Consider the following 20,425-nt stretch of genomic DNA (forward strand, 5'->3'; position numbering starts at 1 on the left):
GCAAATTTTTCTCTATCACAAAATAGATTAGAATTTACCACTTTTGCATCATAGGACATTTGCCTTTTGCATTTCCTCTATTCTGACAACTTTTCATAAATTTCTATTTAATCTCACTAATTGCTTTTAACCTGTGATGTAGGGAGTCCTAAGGCATTTTATTTTATTTTTGCATGCTTCCTGATCTTATTTTGAACAGCATGACAGGTGATTTCATCAACCCAATACACTCATATAAAGGTATATCGTTAGATAATATATGTTCACCCACTTTGTTGACTTCTAACTTGAAGGCTATATTTTTTTGTTCATGATGACAGATATTCAGTTTTTCAATCGGAATATTAACTGAAGCAATTATCAGTAATGTCATTCTCATGTATTTTTTTTTCCTGTCCCTCCAAAAGCATAAATAGAGAAATGTCCGTGCCAATCTTGCACTTTTCAGAAGTAGAATACATGCCAAAGGATCAGTTTCCAAATTCATAGCTTCTTTCATTTTGATTCTACTTGTATCATGTGGCACACAACGTGATAATAGTTTGTAAAGTATGGGTATTAGATCAGAACTGAAATCAACAGCTTTTTCTGCCCCTTGTTGATCTACTTTTTTGTTTTTGCATTTCAAAAACATTAGAAGATGATGCGCAGCTAGGCAAAAAGGAGATTTAGTACACCGACCTAATTAAACATATTTCTTTTCTTTTTATCGTTTTAAATAATTAAATTAGGTTAGATCTTGACTTCAGATGTTGTCACATGTTACCATCAACAATGATTTATTAGCTCTGTAAGTTTTACTACAGTTGAATTAAAATTACTGAATCAATTATTGATCCCTGTCCAGGAGCAAACAAAAAAAAGTACACACTATTAAAACCACATTAATATGCATATGCATACAATGTAAGGATACTATTGAATACTACTACGGTCAGCACAGCAGGTTCCAGCCTGGGAAATGCATGATAAATGAAAAGATAAAAAAAAAAAGAGTCACGGCCTCAACCTCTTCAATCTTTTATGTAAACATTTGAATCCCCCAGTTTTGATTACTACGAAATTGGCACTTTATTTCCTCTAACATGACCATTATATCTCACTTCACAGTTTTATTGGAAAGAATGTGTACAGAGCGGGTGACAGAAAAAAAAAACTTGGTTCCAATGTAAGTGCATTTGAATGTTCATTTTGTAAACCATTTGATCATTCACAAGTGCATTCGACTGTTTAAATTGTATATAATAAACGCATTTAGAGGTCATGGGAGTACTTTTATAATATTAGCCATAGGAGCATTATTTGGTGATTTTTATAATAAGGGGTTCTTTCTTTGGTATTCTTGTCCTTTTTTTTTTAATATTCATGAACAGTTGTGGTGACCAGCTAGCAAAATTCCAAAGAGAAAAAGGGTGAAAGACAGACATCAGCGGCAATCATATAAAGCTGGTATTATATTTCTGTTTGCTCTTTTTGTTCAAACAAGCCTGAATATTTGCTGATGGTATTAAATTTATTTAAACTTCATTTTTTTTATATATTTTAAAATTAGGTAAAAGTGTTTAGTTTGTTTGAATAGAGTTTTTATTGGGAGAATTAGAGTTTTGATCAAGAGAATTAGAGTTTTGATTGAGATAATTAGAGTTTTATATAAATAAATTGAGTCGCTATTTCATGAACAAAAAGTCTTGCATTAATGTATTGAGTTCATACTGTTGAAAATTGTATTAACTAAAACTTGTCAAATACATGGAATCCTAAATTGATAATATGACTTATTCTTCATAAATGATAGATTTTTCTAATAAAATCCCAAAACAGCAGTTTTCTAAAAGGCTAGACAAGACTTTTGTGAAAACTAGTTACACTATTATATCCTAGAATTTATGGAATATTTTAGTCTATATACGATTACAAAATTAACCTGTAATCTAGTGAGCTACTTAACCCTTTAGTAACATAAGAGGTACAAATTAACTAGCTGTCTAGTCTCCTTGATGTTGACTGGATTGTGAGTTATGCTAATTGTGGACTTATTATCATAATAAAGTTTTATTGGGTCGTCCCACTTGAGCTTCAAGTCTTCTAAGATAAATTTTCACCAAAGTAGTTCAGACACACATTGAGTCATTACTTGGAATTCTTCCTTTGCATTAGACCATGCTACCACATGCTCTTTCTTACTCCTCCATGTCTTTTAAATAGAATACCGTGTTCTTTTGGGGTATCATATTAGTTGGTGAGCAACCAATGATACATTTCCTTTCTGTTATGACATTTTGCACTACCATTCTAAGTCTAAGATTTAGATCTATCGGAGTATTTGCTGTGTTGCATGTTGTCTTGTCTAGGAGATCTATAACTTATTTCTGTTGAAACATTAAACATATTTTTGTTGGGAGATAAAGATGTCTTGGAGTGACTAACATCATTTCTTGTCACAATTATATCATCGACATATACTAAGAGCATTGTGACTCCACTTAAAGAAGAGTGTTTAATAAATAATGTGTAATCCCCTTTGCTTTGTCTATAGCCCATGACAATCATATCTCTCACAAATCATGCTCGTGGTGATTGCTTAAGTTTATATAAGGTTTTCATATAGAGATTCCAAATTATTTCAATATCTTGGTGGGTTGCATTTTTAGGATGGAGGATTGATGGAGATGTTTTGCATAGGATACAAGTAGGATCATTGAAATGAAGGAAATCGTTATTCTTTGTGATCGTAAGGTACCTCTAAAGCTTAAAGGGAAGTCTTACATTACAAAACGATAGTTAAACCTTTTATATCATAGGATATGAATCGAGCACACGAGCAGAAGATGAAAGTCGTAGAGATGAAAATGTTAAAGTAGATGTGCGGATATATAAGGATAGATAGAATAGGAAATGAGAACATTACTGTGAAAGTTAGGGTTGCGTTTACTAAGGGAAAACTCTAGATGACACATTTAAGATGATATGAGTATGTACTTAGGCGATTGGTACATGGCTTAGTTAGCAATGTGAGATCATGACAAATGCACACATTAATTAAGAAAGAGGGAGATCAAAGAAAATTTGGTTAGTAACGATAAAACAAGATAAAATTTATTTAAATATAAATATAAATGAGGATATAATAGGGGATCGAGTCCCAATGCAAATGAGGATCCATATAGCCGACCACAGTTAGTGGGATACGGACTTGGTTGTTGTTGTTATTGGTGGTGGTGGGTTAGATTTTTAGACTTGCACTAGTTCAGGAACAATCATCTTCTTTAGCCTCTCTTGTCAAGTCTCACATTCTCAATGACATTTAGATACTGACTGACAACGGAAGTAATGACAAGTCAAGAAAGAAATACCCTCATCCTCTGGTATGAAATTCTCTCTTTGAAGATAACGTGCATTAAAGTAAGACGCTTGTTCATTGAAAGTAATGTCCACGAAGACATATAACTTATTTAATGAAGGATGATAACACTTGTTCTATTTTTGAGTTGAGGAATAACTTAAATATCCAAGTGACAATATTACATATAGTGTGCATGATTGGATAGAATGTTAAGAGTGTTTCCATTGGACTCTTGAACTCTAAAATTTTGAAAGGCAAATGATTTATAAGGTTATCAATGAGAGACCTCGTCCTCTTGATTAGCTATAAAAGCTGGTAACGGGAAACCCTGCTTAGGTTACCAATAAGATGAGCTCAATTTGGTTAACTAGGTATTCCTTAGAGATGCATTTACTAGCTACTTTATTTGCTTTCTTAATGACATTTTTAGAGGGTGCATTTGATTTGTTCTTTGAGTTTGGTTGACCTCTAACAATCAAGGTGGAAGAAGGTTTTTCTTTTGTTTTGGTCTCGGATACTGTATTGCTATAAGTCATCCATTGGCTTCCTATGATGATGTCAAAGTATTTGGTGCTATTGGATACTTTTTTTTTAAGGCTTTCTTCAACCCTCTCACTTGCAATTTTAGGTTTCCATTTTCAACCTTAAGCTTCAACACGAGATTAATTATTCCTTTTCACATGGAGGTGAACTAACTCAGGCCTTAAGTATTTTTATTTTCCTTCGTATTGGGATTGCTCTTATCCTCATTCTTGTTCACTGAATTGGTTAGACTATCAATAGTAAGCAGTTCATCTACAAGAGAAGTGAACACACACATTATTGTTTTTGCATGATGCTCCCTTTTTGCTAGTGCTAGACTCATTGCTTATTGTCATCACTTGATCATCAATTGCCAACAAGCTTCATGAGCTCCCTATGCATTCTCGAGCCTGTGACTACCTGCACATTATATAAGCAATATCAACTCCTAAAATAGCCCTAACTTTAATCATATTGTCAACATTAAATAATGTACTGAACTCCAACCACAAGGAAGTATTGTTTTCCCAAGAATGACATGCTCCAATCCATGCCAAAGCATGCAAATACTAGACTTGGGTCCACGATGCTAATTGCGAGACTAATATCGAAGTTGTCACTTGAATAAATATTAAACCTTGGAAGGATTGAGGTCAGTCTAGTCCAGAGTTGGGTGTCTGGCCAGATTGAGAACAGGCCAATGTGGACGTGTTGCTACAAGTAGGATGTTGAAACAATTTGATTGGGCTGATCTAATCTTCCCTCTTCTTCTTCCCCAATAATCTCCTGCTTCTCTTCTTCTTATTGTGTCCTCCTTCCTCTCTCCCTTCTTCCTGCACCACTTCCTTCCACTTCCCCCTTTTCCCCATGCTGGTTAGAATGCCCTTGTCCTTGTAGCTGAGTGGAAAAGATAACTTCAATGTTGCTCCCATATTGCTGTTGCCTTTAGTGGTGGAGCCAGTTACTTTCTCCGTCATGGAGCAGACATAAGGAACTTGTGATCTGCCTGGGGGAGTTACTGAATTGTATATCGGTTTGCTTATCAATTTTGTCAGTCCTTTAACATCTTCTTGTATCAACATCATCTGTTTTAGGCAGCATAGTCTAGACATCAGACCACGACATCAAAAGTTGAGCTGTTTTGAGCCTTTTTTTGTATCTTTGTGATGAGACTTACCTTTTTGTTACATGTTCAGCAATTTGATACGCTATATAAGGGTTTAAATTTTACTTTTGTTTCCCATAATTATATGATGTTGGTTGGTTTACAAAAGCAAGTTTGCATTATCTGTGATTAGTTTTTCTACTTGAGCAGATGGTAGAAATCGCTTGCGCATCCATCCAAAATTCCTCCATTCAAATGCAACTTCACACAAATGGGCTTTTGGTGGTATGTGTTCCATTTAAATATTAGCTGGCTTTTTCTTTTTTGGTTTTATTACTTTATAGAGACTGTTGGCTGTACTATCTTTTTAATTAATTTGTTGCAGCTATTGCAGAATTACTTGACAATGCAGTTGATGAGGTATGCTCTTATTGATACCTATCTACTTACTATGTGCGGATACTCAATATTTACTAGCTTGAATTTTTTTTCTCCTTTTTTCTGAGATTTTGAAATAAGTTATCTTTTAAACTTTACAATGTTTATCATGCAATTCTCAGTTATACCAACACTACTATGATTTGACATTCTCAACCTATAGGCACAAAATGGAGCGACATTAGTTACCGTAGAAAAATTCATAAATTCACGTGATGGAAGTCATGCTTTGCTTATTCAAGGTAATTGAACATGTGTTAGTTGTGCTTACATGCTTATGAACTTGTGCTTCAAATTGGTACTGATAATGACAAGTTGTGTATGATGAGCAAGATGATGGAGGAGGAATGGATCCAGAATCTCTGCGTCGGTGTATGAGCTTTGGTTTTTCAGATAAACAATCAGGACTCTCGATTGGCCAATGTACATGCATTTTTTACTTGTGCTTCTGGTTTTTGCTTATTTCCATTATGACTGATAATGATACATAAATTTAACTCAAGATGGAAATGGTTTCAAGACAAGTACCATGCGGCTTGGTGCAGATGTAATTGTATTTAGCCGTTCCAAGAAGGAAAGGTGAAATTTTCTACTTAACATCTTACTCATCCTCTTTTAAAGAATTGTTTCTAGTTTTTTGATATTGAAGTCTGTTTCATAGATTCATGATATGTAATTGTTGTGTAGATGCAGAAAAGCTTGGTCTTTTAGATTTGAGTCTGATTATTCTTTCTAGTATGTGTATGGTCTTTTTTTTTTATTTTCTCTCTCCATTCAAATAAAGGTTTCACAAATTCTACAATTTTGTGTGTTCACTAGAAACTGGTACATTTGGTTGCTGATGCAGTTGCATATGCAGCTTCACTTCACTGTGTGCATTTAACTTATGTAAGAACACAATCTTAATGTTCACTTAGTTCAGTCATAGATACTAATTTATTATTTTGTTTTATATTATCTTTAAGAATAACTAGCTGAGAACATGACACATAGGCTATATTTAATTTGATTTAAATATGGAGAATTAACCAAATGAGAAGCTAGGATTTTCCGTAATTGAAAGGGCTCTGCAAGTGCATCATTACTTTATGGAAATCTTGTCTCTCTACTCAAGATTGGTGTTCTGGTTTTAGACAGTGTAATTATACTAGGATCAGACTTGAGATGAGATTTAGTTGTAAAAGTTACAATATCTGATAAGTTATCTCAAAGATTAGTATTCATTGTACCTCAATATATAACAATGTATCAATACTTGGTCAGTATATACAAACTGAGTTTGGATCAATACAAGGTTTTTACTAGAATATTTGTCCTATTAAGTTCTTAACAATATTTAATTTACGTTTTGTATAAAATACAACTAACCTTAAATAATTGCATATTCACTGTTAGATGATTCGGTAAGTTCTTTCATGTTTCCTACCTTGATTGCTATTAAAAATATGTATGATATTGCACCTCAAATTAAAATGAGCAAATGGGCAAAAAAAAAATAAAATGATCAACTGTGGCATTTGGGTTGATTTGAATATCTTTAAAATTGGACCTAATTATAACTATCATAAGTAGAGGGACTACCTTGGTATGATATATTCGTTTGCCCGCAAACTTCTATATGGTACTAGAGTCATCATGCTGACATTGATCTTCCAACACCTTCAGTGCTGATTTCCCAGCATGTTCATAAGCCAACATCAATTTTTTAGCTGCTTGCAACTTGTGTATCCTTCATGCCCAACACTCCTAATGTGATTGTTTGGAGTTGATCTCATTCGCTTGCGACCTCCATCTATGTGTGTGGGAGATCTCTAATCTCGAAGTCTGTGTGCTGTTTGCGACCTGCATATTTGCATTCATGTGAGATCTTATATAAGTTTGCATGCAGCTCACAGCTTGTGCATCCAGATGCTGCTTGCATATATTGCACTATCACTTGCACTTGGTTGCTAACTTGCATCATGAAATTTCTGCATACCCTTTGCCTGCACCACATTGTCATTGCTCCCACTTTGCTCATTGTTTTATCTGACAATCCTACCTACTGTCTTCAGACCGAATTCATAACTCCCATGTCACTGATCTTCAAGAGATTTGCTGAATCTTCTTTTCAAGAGTTAGATTTGCATTCTAAGTAGTGATGCATCATAATAGTTCCTTTTCCTTCTTTGAGATCCAGCGGCTCTGTGTCCTTGCTGCAATCAACTCGGTGAGCTGTTGACCTAGTCTTGACATTTTTGTAGCAACCTGCTAAACTCTTGCAGGTGAATCAGGCAAACTGTTATCCTGTTTGGAAAGAAACTTTCTTGGTTTCCCCCTGCATTCTTTTTGTTCCTCCATTTGGCAGCAACTTCAGCAAGGAAAGACAGCCTGTGTAGGCCCTTGGTTTTAATTTATGTGACGTCTCTATAAGAAGAAACAATTTTGAGTCTGAATACTCATTGTTTGGTTAACAAGGGAAGCAAACAACTACTTGTTCTTGTTAGGTTTGGTCTGGTGCGTTGCGCGTGTTTACTCATTTCTCAAATGTGCGCAGCGAAAGAAAAAATAAATAATTACAATTAATTATTACAACACTCGCAACACACGTATGCATGATACAACAGGTACATGACATAACTGAAAATTAAAATTTTACAAAATAACAATTATTCTAGGTATACTTGACAGATGACGTTGAGCGGGAATGAGATTGACATCAATCGAGCGGTTCTATCGAAGCTCCGCTGCTATCGGTGATCCACGCCAGGCTTTCGTCTGGACGACTTCCAAACCCACGAGTCGCATCACCGTCTTCGGTACTAGCTGACTATCGACAACGGTCGATACGAGGGAAAACCTTAATATCGGAAACACGCAACAACATTTGTCGCGATCATTTTCTGGGGCTTTGTAACTAACGCCGATAATCGTATTTCTGGTGTAGTTTTCGGTGGTCAACCTTTGACCGCCGATAAAGGGGCAAATAGTTGGAACCTTTCCGACAAAGATGGATTGTTCTTTGATAGTTTCGTAAGCTTCCAACAATAAACCCCGACTGCAACCCAGTAGCAACTCCAGCAGTGACTCCGACATTCCGACAGCAACTCCGGCTGTGTACGCCATGCTTCGGTGGCTTCACAAGCCTCCAGCTCCGGGAGATGCTTCACGGGGATAAAGGCAACACCTTTTCCCTCTTCTTCGGTCGTAATCCAACGAGTGAAGTCGACGAGCGATATGGAGTCCTCTATTCCAACCAACGACGACAATTGCTGCAGCGGGGAGAAGGCTAATGCGGGAAGAAGAGGCGGCGCCCAATGCTGGCTAGGGTTTTCACCAATTGGGAAGAAGACGGCGGGTAGAAACCGCAATGAGGTTCAACGAATAGTCACACACAGGAGAAGCTTCACGAGCCTCCGGTTCGTCCGATTGAGAAAGATCAGCTGTTGGAAGACCAAACACGATCGTGAAGGGATCGGCCAGAGAGAAGATCACGATTTCGGGGAGGAGAAAACGCGGTTAGGTATTTTTCCTCCACCCCGTCGGTCATCGTCGCTCGGGAGAGCCTGGTGTTGGAGACGACACACGATCGGGGGGACGCGATCAACAGGGGAAATCGCGATTTCTTGTGCTCTTCTTCTCATGCAGCTCGATTGCTTACTGTGGCTGGAGGAGGCGGCGACATCTCTCGCCATTCTCACGCAAGCCAAATCCAAGGAAGGCGGGTGGTTAGGGTTTCTCTTGGGGTTTTCCAGTCGCGCACCATCGACCGAGGTAGCCACCCCCAAATCGCGATTCCTTCAAGCCTATAAATAGTGATTTTTTTCTCATGTGGAAAACTGGGAAGGAGGCGGCGTGGTTTTGGGAGAAAAGAAACCCGATCAAGAAAACCAATCAGGTTACTGTAGCAAAAATGGGGTTTAGGGATGGATGGTCTTGATTAATCATAACCCATTAAATATCAACCGTCCATTTCTCCTTTAACGCTATATCCCGTATAATATCTCTTATTGTGGCATTTGGGTTGATTTGAATATCTTTAAAATTGGACCTAATTATAACTATCATAAGTAGAGGGACTACCTTCTGTATGATATATTCGTTTGCCCGCAAACTTCTATATGGTACTAGAGTCATCATGCTGACATTGATCTTCCAACACCTTCAGTGCTGATTTCCCTAGCATGTTCATAAGCCAACATCAATTTTTTAGCTGCTTGCAACTTGTGTATCCTTCATGCCCAACACTCCTAATGTGATTGTTTGGAGTTGATCTCATTCGCTTGCGACCTCCATCTATGTGTGTGGGAGATCTCTAATCTCCAAGTCTGTGGCTGTTTGCGACCTGCATATTTGCATTCATGTGAGATCTTATATAAGTTTGCATGCAGCTCACAGCTTGTGCATCCAGATGCTGCTTGCATATATTGCACTATCACTTGCACTTGGTTGCTAACTTGCATCATGAAATTTCTGCATACCCTTTGCCTGCACCACATTGTCATTGCTCCCACTCTGCTCATTGTTTTATCTGACAATCCTAGCTACTGTCTTCAGACCGAATTCATAACTCCCATGTCACTGATCTTCAAGAGATTTGCTGAATCTTCTTTTCAAGAGTTAGATTTGCATTCCAAGTAGTGATGCATCATAATAGTTCCTTTTCCTTCTTTGAGATCCAGCGGCTCTGTGTCCTTGCTGCAATCAACTCGGTGAGCTGTTGACCTAGTCTTGACATTGTTCTAACAACCTGCTAAACTCTTGCAGGTGAATCAGGCAAACTGTTATCCTGTTTGGAAAGAAACTTTCTTGGTTGCCCCCTGCATTCTTTTTGTTCCTCCATTTGGCAGCAACTTCAGCAAGGAAAGACATCCTGTGTAGGCCCTTGGTTTTAATTTATGTGACTTCTCTATAAGAAGAAACAATTTTGAGTCTGAATACTCATTGTTTGGTTAACAAGGGAAGCAAACAACTACTTGTTCTTGTTAGGTTCGGTCTGGTGCGTTGCGTGTGTTTACTCATTTCTCAAATGTGCGCAGCGAAAGAAAAAATAAATAATTACAATTAATTATTACAACACTCGCAACACACGTATGCATGATACAACAGGTACATGACATAACTGAAAATTAAAATTTTACAAAATAACAATTATTCTAGGTATACTTGACAGATGACGTTGAGCGGGAATGAGATTGACATCAATCGAGCGGTTCTATCGAAGCTCCGCTGCTACCGATGATCCACGCCAGGCTTTCGTCTAGACGGCTTCCAAACTCACGAGTCGCATCACTGTCTTCGGTACTAGCTGACTATCGGCAATGGTCGATACGAGGGAAAACCTTAATATCGAAAACATGCAACAACATTTGTCGCGATCATTTTTTGGGGCTTTGTAACTAACGCCGATAATCATATTTCTGGTGTAGTTTTCGGTGGTCAACCTTTGACCGTCGATAAAGGGGCAAATAGTTGGAACCTTTCCGACAAAGATGGATTGTTCTTTGTAGTTTCGTAAGCTTCCAACAACAAACCCCGACTGCAACCCAGTAACAACTCCAGCAGCGACTCCGACGTTCCGACAGCAACTCCGGCTGTGTACGCCATGCTCCGGTGGCTTCAGAAGCCTCCAGCTCCGGGAGATGCTTCACGGGGATAAAGGCAACGCCTTACTTTTCCCTCTTCTTCGGTCGTAATCCAACGAGTGAAGTCGACGAGCGATCTGGAGCCCTATGTTCCAACCAACGGCGACAATTGCTGCAGTGGGGAGAAGGCTATCGCGGGAAGAAGAGGCGGCGCCCAATGCCGACTAGGGTTTTCACCAATTGGGAAGAAGACGGCTGGTAGAAACCGCGATGAGGTTCAGCGAATAGTCACACACAGGAGAAGCTTCACGAGCCTCCGATTCTTCCGATTGAGAAAGATCAGCTGTCGGAAGACCAAACACGATCGTGAAGGGATCGGCCAGAGAGAAGATCACGATTCCGGGGAGGAGAAAACACGGTTAGGTATTTTTCCTCCACCCCGTCGGTCATCGTCGCTCGGGAGAGCCTGGTGTTGGAGACGGCGCACGATCGGGGGGACGCGATCAACAGGGGAAATCGCGATTTCCTGTGCTCTTCTTCTCATGCAGCTCGATTGCTTACTGTGGCTGGAGGAGGCGGCGACATCTCTCGCGATTCTCACGCAAGCCAAATCCAAGGAAGGCGGGTGGTTAGGGTTTCTCTTGGGGTTTTCCAGTCGCGCACTATCGACCGAGGTAGCCACCCCCAAATCGCGATTCCTTCAAGCCTATAAATCGGGATTTTTTCTCATGTGGAAAATTGGGAAGGAGGCGGCGCGGTTTTGGGAGAAAAGAAACCCGATCAAGAAAACCAATCAGGTTACTGTAGCAAAAATGGGGTTTAGGGATGGATGGTCTTGATTAATCATAACCCATTTAATATCAACCGTCCATTTATCCTTGATTATATGGGATTAATCAAAGGATGCTGGGCATTTGGATTGGCCGCCGTATGCGCTTCCCGATTTACCCTGGTGGTCGGTGGGAAACTTCCGTGGGACCGGGCCGACCACCCCCAGAGATGTGGCTACTGGGATTATCAATTTTTTTTAATGTTATATCCCATATAATATCTCTTATCAAGTTTGGATCCAATCCAAAATCCCATCCCTTAACTCAATATACAAAACTCATATGTCGATTAATTTAAGTTTGGTTCAAAACCAAATCTAGTTGGTCTAATTTGGTCCAAAATCAAATCGTTTGATTTAATAACCAAAACACCTCCAATCAGAACCAAATCAATTTGATTATTTCATTTTCATAAGATGAGGCTCATCATCACTTTCGATCTGCCAAAATCTCTTTCATTAGAACCAAACCAATTTGATTCATTTTATCTTTATAAGACGAAGTTCATCATCTTTGCCCTTTGTCTGGTCCAACCAGAGTTTATTTTTCTTGTTTTGAGAATTTAATTTTCAAACTCATTTTAAGTCTTTCGGAGAAACTTGTAGTAAGTGTGACCCAATAGGTTCTTGGCTATGTTGGTCGTCCATAATTAACCATTAATTATGGAATAATCATAAGTGACATCTAGTAGTACATCATAACCTCCAATTGATCAAAAAATCAATGATTAATTGTAGAACATGTTCTAAACCCTTCTGTAGTACAATGAAAAACGTGCTTCGTTCCTTTCATCGTTTTATACCCACTTAGTTCAGGACGTGATCTATATCTGTCAGTCTCCACTAGACTGATTATGTCACATCTAGTCCAAACTTGCTTTCTTGTCCTGTGGATTCAAGTTACTTATACATGTATCCAAGAGTATAATACTCTTGACATGTAATGCTTTGACCAACGACTTCCATTAACAATTCTGACAAGCGACCACAGGGTATATATCTACTTTTTAAGAAGCAGTGAATCCTCTGTGGGTTATTAAATATCTTTTTGTATATCGACTTATATCCAATCATACACCGGATCTACACCTCCTTAAAGATGTTTGTTTAATATGTCAAAGTATAAGTCTCCATGACCAAGATGACTTGAATACCGCAAGTCAAAGAAAACTCGCACTTAAGCTGCACTGAGATCTTCATTTATATATCTCTATATGTATAGAATTATATGAAGTCTCATGGCAGGTCACTCCAATGAACTAGTTATTTTTAATTAGCATCCACATTAACTCTCAACATCCAATGTATCCAGCCAGTGGAACAGCTGCTTGGTAAACCAAAGAGTTTAAAATATGTTAGTCTCAATAGAATCGATGATATCCGTGTTCATCAATTCATTGACAAGGGATAATTTCAATACATTCATAATTCTACATGTAAAGATGCTCATTAGTTGTAATCTACTCACAAATTCTCTCATGCTATGAATCGTATTGCGGACATTCAGTAAATGAGTTTTAGATCCAATTAAACACATAGAAGAATATGCACTTAAATAGTGAATCATTATTTATCTAATAAATAGTACTACCATAAGACGATTACCGTAGGACACCTCTCAAATATAACATACTCCCATTTAGCTTAAGACCAATCGCCATGGTATTCAATATCACGCACCTCTATGTGTTTCTCAAACTTACTTTGAGATAGAGATTTCGTCAAAGGATCTGCAAGGTTCTTTTTGATGGAAATTTTCTCGATTTGTATTTCTCTTCTACTGATGATCTCTGATCAATTGATAATGCCGAAACACGTGTTTAGATCGATGGTGAGACCTAGGTTTCATCGTCTGCGCGATTGCTCCATTGTTGTCGCAGTAAACAGGTATTGCTTCAACAATGGTTGGAACCACTCTAAGTTTAGTGATGAACTTTCTGATTCAAACCGCTTCCTTTGCTGCTTCATAAGCTGCAATGGTGTCTTGTTTGGAACTCTTCGAAATTATTACGTCACCATTTAAAGTGAATATGCACCCAAACTATGACTTGGAATCATCCTTGTTTGTCTGGTATCTGACATCAATATACCCGTATGTAACTATATCAGCATATCCATACCAAGAACATAGCTTTAGTTTTTTGCAAATACTTAAGGATTGTCTTGACAACCATCTAATGATCCATTCTTGGATTTGACTGATATCTCCTCGTGACACTTAGAGCAAATGATACATCGAACCTCGTACATATTATAGTATACATGATAAATCCTGTTGTCGAAGCATAAGGAATCTTACTCATATAAATTCTTTCATTTTTTGTCCGTGGACACATAGACTTCTAAGGTAAATCCCATGCTTGATGGGATGTAACATTTCTTAGATTCAAACATTCTAAATCTCTTTAGCACCTTGTTTATATATGTAGACTGCGAAAGACCAAGCTACCGCTTTAAGTTATCTCTATAGATCTTAATCTCAAGGATATAAGTTGCTTCTCTCGTCTTTCATGGAGAATTTTTGACCAATTATAGTTTGACTGACTGCAGAACAAGCATATCATTTCCTATCATTAATATGCCATTAACATATAATAACAGGAATATGATCGCACTCCCACTTATACATAAAGGGTACGTCAGATTTTGTGAGAAATCAAATTCTTTGATTGTCTCATCAAAACGGGTATTCCATCAAGTTCCAAATTTGATTTTCACGAAATCTATTTTCGACTTCATGGTTGTTAACCATTTATTTCTTTTTGAACTTTTCAGAACTTCTTTATAATCAGTAGGTTCCTCATCCTCAATGAGTAATACGTCATTCAATTCACTTACGAGAAATTCATATCTCTAAGGAATATTGTGTGTCCTACTGAATTTACGAAGAGGCTGTGTCTTCAAAGGTTCAGCTAATGACTCATCACTATAAGTAATCGGTTGTGGTGCTTGAAGACACAAGTAATTTTTTACTCCGTTCGGAGCCGTCGACGACTCCTACTCGAAGGCCCAGGTCCCTTGGACCTTTCCTGTGGGCAATCCACTAAATCTCTCTACCAGACAAAAATTCTGGTAGAGTAGGCGAATACAATGATCAAAAGTGTGACAACCCCACACTTTTGATTTTTAAATAAATGCCGAAAATAAATTAAAAAAAAAGTTCTGTTACCCAACAACAGAAAATTCTGGGTGCGCTCGGATGTTGGGGGTGATCTTCCGGCAGAAGTTGGACTTAGTCGTGTCGAAGCTCGGGTTGCCGCAGAAGAATGACGTTGGTCGAAGTTGTAAGATTCATGCACTGGACAAGGCTTTATATAGAAACTGTTGAACTTATCCAGATCTGCAAATGTTTAAAAAAAACACAAAACTTGATCTACACATTGCAGTTTATCTTATCCAGAATTAGAAAATAATTTAAATAATATTTATTTTATTCTCTTTAAATATTTATTATTGATTAGGTGTCTCATCAATGTCTATTTAAGTCTCTTGAATTTTACTAAGTTCTTCTACTCCCATTGTTTTCCTGCCATAGAAACTCTTTCTCTAGGAATATAGTATGCCTTGAAATAAACATTTTTATTCCACTAGAGAATAGAATTGGTAACTCCTTATTTCGTTATGGTATTCAATAAATAGACATTTATCAGATTTAGCTTCCAGCTTATCTGATATAGTCCTCTTCATATGGAATAGGAGAGACTGTCTTAGTCGGGATTCTGTTTAATAAGTAAACAATCGTCTCAAGTGCGTTACCCAAAAAAAGAATCTGAGATGACTTGCATGATTCATCATTAAGTTGACCATGTCCAACAAAGTTCGATTTCGCCTCTCGGATACACCATTATCCTCAGACGTATATGACGGAGTCCACTGAGATAATATCCCATTGTCTCTCAGATAATCTTGAAACTCTTGACTTAAGTATTCACTACCTCTATCGGATCGAAGTATCTTAATATTCTTGTTAAGCTGTTTCTCTACTTCATTTCTTAATTTTTTTTTAACTTTTCAGAGTCTTCAAATTTATATTTCATTAAATATATATATGGAAATCATGAATGATAATCGATAAAAGTAATGAAGTAGTTATAACCTCCTCGTATTTGAGTTGACATTGGACCGTATACATCAGTATGTATAAGGCCAAGCAACTTTCCCACTAGTTCACCCTTTCCAGTAAAAAGTAACCTAGTCATCTTGCCTTTAAAGCATGATTTACATGTATAAAATGAATCTAATTCAAATGATTCTAAACTGCTAACCCTTTGGAGTTCAGATATGTGTTTCTTACTTATATGGTCAAGACGACAATGCCACGAGTAGGAGGTTAATTGATCATCCTTTCGAGTACGCTTGTTACTCATTTCGATATTGAATGTCTTGTTGGAAATATTTAACACGTAGATATCATTACTTAATGTTTCGGTTCCATAAAGAACTCTATTCAAAGTTTTATAACAACAATTGTTACTAACAGTCAAATGGAACATTTTCTATTTAAGCAAAAATAGAAACAATGTTCTTTATCAAAGCAGAAACATAGTAATAGTTTTCCTACTTTAAGACAAGTCCACTAGTAAGATTTAATAAATAAGTCTCAATGGCTACAGCTGCAACCTTTGCTCCGTTGCCAACTTGTAAGTTTGAATCTCTTTTGACAAATCTTCTACTATTCCTTAGGCTCTATATGTCATTACATATATGAGAGCCGCATTCAGTATCCAATACTCGAGTGCCCGAGGAAATAGTATGACATTCAATCATGAAAATATATGAAGCGGATGAGGTATCACATGCCTACTTTCTCTTTATGTACTTAAGATAAAACTTACAATTTCAGATTTGAGAACAATTTTCAAATTTTTATACCAGTCCAAAAAGTTAGGATCAGTTAACTTGTTAGTGTCAAAAATAGTGCGCAAGTTCAATAACATGGTATGCATAATCAATTAATCTAGAAATACAATTGAACATATATAAGAGATGATTTGCAATGTATTTGTAAACACTTTACATGTATTAATTGATCTCATTTATTTTACGAATTCAAGAACCCTTACTTTGAATTCGGGAGATAGTAGGTTCTCTCCAAATGGGTTGATATCCATTATAGATAAGAATAACTTTGGAGAGAGTCCAACAAGCTATTCTTAGCTACAGTGGTAGGTATCATATATCGATTATGTATCACATATACGTAACTATCACATTAACACATATACTAATTGAATGTTTACATAAAAATCGAGTTGTTAACACATTAACACATATACATTATATGTATAACACCTAACTTCACCTCTGTCTACATTGATCTTGGAGAGAGTCCAATAAATCAACCCTTCAAGTTAAAGCCAGTTCGCTAATCATGAGATCATATCTCGATGGTTTGAACAAGATTACTTAGAACAAGATTACTAATTTAATCTTATTTCACTTAGATTTTCTACTTTTAATAAAACTGTTGTAGAAAAAGCTATATTGAAACTTTGGCATCATAGGGAATAATACTTTAAACCTTGCATGCCAGCTCAATCATGATTAGATTATGCCCATTTGAAATGTAATGATGCTCAATCATGATTAGATTATGCCCATTTGAAATGTAATGAGTTTCTATTGTTTGTTTTGCTCGTTGAATATTATTCTAATCAAGTTATCACTTAGAAAAGCAAAATCAAAATGATATAAAGTCGTCGTTGTAAAAGCTAGCAATTAGCTTCTACATGTTGTAGAAGCTACATGTTAGCTTCCACACGATCGATCGTGATCAAATAATATTTATTTAAAATGTAGTGAGTTTTATGGAGTCCTCCATTGTTTGTTTTGCTCGTTGAAATGTTATTTTAATCAGGTTATCACTTAGAGAAGCAAAATCAAAATGATATAACACCGTTGTAGAAGCTAGCAATTAGCTTCTACAACTTGTAGAAGCTAGTTGTTAGCTTCTACACGGCCGAATGATTAGATAATGTAAAGGTATTTTGGGTAGTTCGAGTTAAATGAGACGTCTATTTGACTTTAATTGGAAATGAGTGCCCTTTTGATTTTTGCCTAATTTTCATTGCTGAACTTAGTGAAACTTCATTTATTTATATACAATTTTCTTCAAAATGATTTGGTTGTTATAAATCCTCTTAATAAATTGAAGTCATTAATACCTGACGAAATTTACTTTTGTCCAGGGCATTTACTCAAAGTATAGGGCTCCTTTCTTATACTTTTCTCAGGGAGACAGGTTGTGATGACATTATTGTACCAACTGTAAGTTCAATCCTTAGGGAAAAAAATAATTATGCTATCATCTTTTCTCTTTACATGATTATTTGCAAATTATGCCATTGTTGTAGGACTTATCCCCCTTCTCCACCAAAAAATGCTAGTTTAATTGGCGTACACAATTTTTTGCAGGCTGATTATGAATTTGACGAGCTGACTGATTCATTCAAGAGATTATATCGTAATGATGAGAAACATTTTTCTTCAAATTTATCGACGATCTTAGAGTGGTCACCATTTAACACAGAAGGCAAACTGTTAGCACAAGTAAGAGTGAATTATTATTTATAATGTTGCTAGGACCATCTTGTCATATTCAATAATTTCGTTACTACCACCATGCAAGAAAATTTTTATCTTATAAATGATGAAAAATTGGACAGTTATGAAGTAACTATAATTTCTCAAACATCACTTGTTACTATTTCCTTGCTTTGGTGGTGTTTTAATTGTACATTAATGTCACATCATTTTTCTAATTTGGTTGCCTTTTACGCGAGTGTTAGTATATGTGTGTGTTTAATGAAAATCTAAGGTCAACCTTTTTGTGATTTTATGGCTTTATTTGTTTAACTTATTTTCTTGTTTCTGATTACTGAACAGTTTAATGACATAGGGCATCATGGTACAAAGATTATTATATTCAACTTATGGTTGAATGATGATGGGAATATCGAGCTTGATTTCCAGTCAGATGCAAAGGTTAGCAAGACGTTTTAAATTTCTGAGTTCATTTCTTTTCCTCTTAGACATGACCATTATGTAACATCCTGATTTTATTAATTGGGGGTAGAAAACTGATTGGAGTAGTATTTTGACTACTTGGCTTTAGGAGGATTCAATTTTTTGTAAGGTTTAAAATTTTAGAAAGAAGATGAAGAATACTAAAAGGAAGAGGAGACAATTGCATACTTACAGGAGCTACTTGGGCGCTTCTTTGGCCCTTTCAAAAAGTTATTCACAGATTGAAAACAAATATTCTTGAACGCCTACAATACTAAAGGAGTTGCTCCGAGATGAAGAAAACCCTCATTCAGTTTTATAACAAGCTATACAATTTTAAAAGAAGCTCCTTCACTATTAGAACTATAGTGAGTGATTTTGTAAGTAATCATGGTTAGAGCTATAATGAGTCATCTCAGAACTTAAAAGAAGCTCCTTCACTATTAGAACTTCACAAGTTGCGGAAAGCTATTCCTAATCATCTCAGAGAAGTTCCACACCCCCTCTCTCACAAAAGAAATAAGTTTTAGACCTACACTCTTCTTGTGTATTTTGAACTAGAATTTTGAAGAAGCAAGCTTAAAAGAATATTAACATATGTCATCTTGATATTTACTGAAGTGTGCCAAGTGTCAGCATAATATTGATATTTATCAACATGTTGGCATAGGCAATCGGAGTGATTACTTGCAAATCGGATCAAATTTTGTTAATTTATTGGAATGGTACATTTTGACCATACATTTTATTTCAAACCGTGGGTTGATTCTTTTGATCTTTTCCAATTAATGTGATTTAGATAGGTTGTAAATGGATTGATTCTGCGAATTGACATGGAAATCTTAGTAGATTGATAGATCAGGGTTGATTCTAGTTTCCAGTAAGAGAATTGGCTCTACTTGGATGAAGACATTAGGAACCATGTTTTCTCTAAGTAGTTCTACGTCAGTTGCTTTAATTGAAAGTAACACATCAATAATCTTTCATGTCTTGAAAGTAATGTGCTCATCCTCTGTTGTGCAAGATTCTGTCTAGGTGTGAGCAACTTTTGGTGTTACAGGACCTTGTTGATTGGCATTGGTATTGTGCTTCCATTACTGATCTAATGATGTGTTCTTTTATAGACTTGTAAGAATTGAGATTGTTGGCTTCTTATTTATGTTCTTTGGTATACTCGTTCAACAACAAAAATGGGTTTCTGAATTATTTGGGGTCAAGCTACATTGGGGTCAATTGCATGGATCTTATCCCCCAGTTGAGTTTATGTTTTGCAAAATTGTTGGGAATAATTGATCATTTTAATTACTAAGGTAAGCTAGTGCAATTGGTAATTTTTGAAATTTTGATGACTACCCAATGGTGCAGCACAAAAGCATATCAATACTCACAAAATGAGAAGCAATCTCACACAAATAAACAAAAATTCACAAAAAACAAGTTTCACTTGCAAAGAAGTTTTAGCATGGGGAATTGAGGTCCCTTTTAAACGTGCAAGTACAAACAAAGTTAGAAATAAATTAAAAGTATCTAAAAGAAGAAATAGTGGTTAAAAAGACTCAAGCTAACTTGGAATAAATCTCCTATTCTCAATTATGGTAGCTATCAAATTAAGAATTTCC

General features: G+C 36.4%; 1 protein-coding gene across 2 annotated transcripts in view; it reads left to right on the forward strand.

Moving 5' to 3' along the window:
- The window catches only part of LOC141844036 (protein MICRORCHIDIA 6-like), a 52,444-nt gene that overhangs the window by 20,634 nt on the left and 11,385 nt on the right, over nt 1-20,425 (forward strand). Inside the window, exons 1-8 of one of the 2 annotated variants that reach the window (XM_074732023.1) lie at nt 5,183-5,255; nt 5,356-5,390; nt 5,572-5,650; nt 5,742-5,831; nt 5,912-5,987; nt 17,990-18,068; nt 18,216-18,350; nt 18,687-18,785. In XM_074732023.1, the coding sequence (XP_074588124.1) occupies nt 5,756-5,831; nt 5,912-5,987; nt 17,990-18,068; nt 18,216-18,350; nt 18,687-18,785 (465 nt within the window). In that variant the 5' untranslated portion in view covers nt 5,183-5,255; nt 5,356-5,390; nt 5,572-5,650; nt 5,742-5,755. Of the gene's footprint in view, nt 1-5,182; nt 5,256-5,355; nt 5,391-5,571; nt 5,651-5,741; nt 5,832-5,911; nt 5,988-17,989; nt 18,069-18,215; nt 18,351-18,686; nt 18,786-20,425 lie in introns of those variants that run through there. The other variant, XM_074732022.1, reaches the window with a different exon arrangement.

The sequence above is a fragment of the Curcuma longa genome, chromosome 13, assembly GCF_044706935.1.
Source record: "Curcuma longa cultivar G26 ecotype Majalengka, Jawa Barat chromosome 13, ITB_CL_G26_1.1, whole genome shotgun sequence".
NCBI lineage: Eukaryota > Viridiplantae > Streptophyta > Magnoliopsida > Zingiberales > Zingiberaceae > Curcuma > Curcuma longa.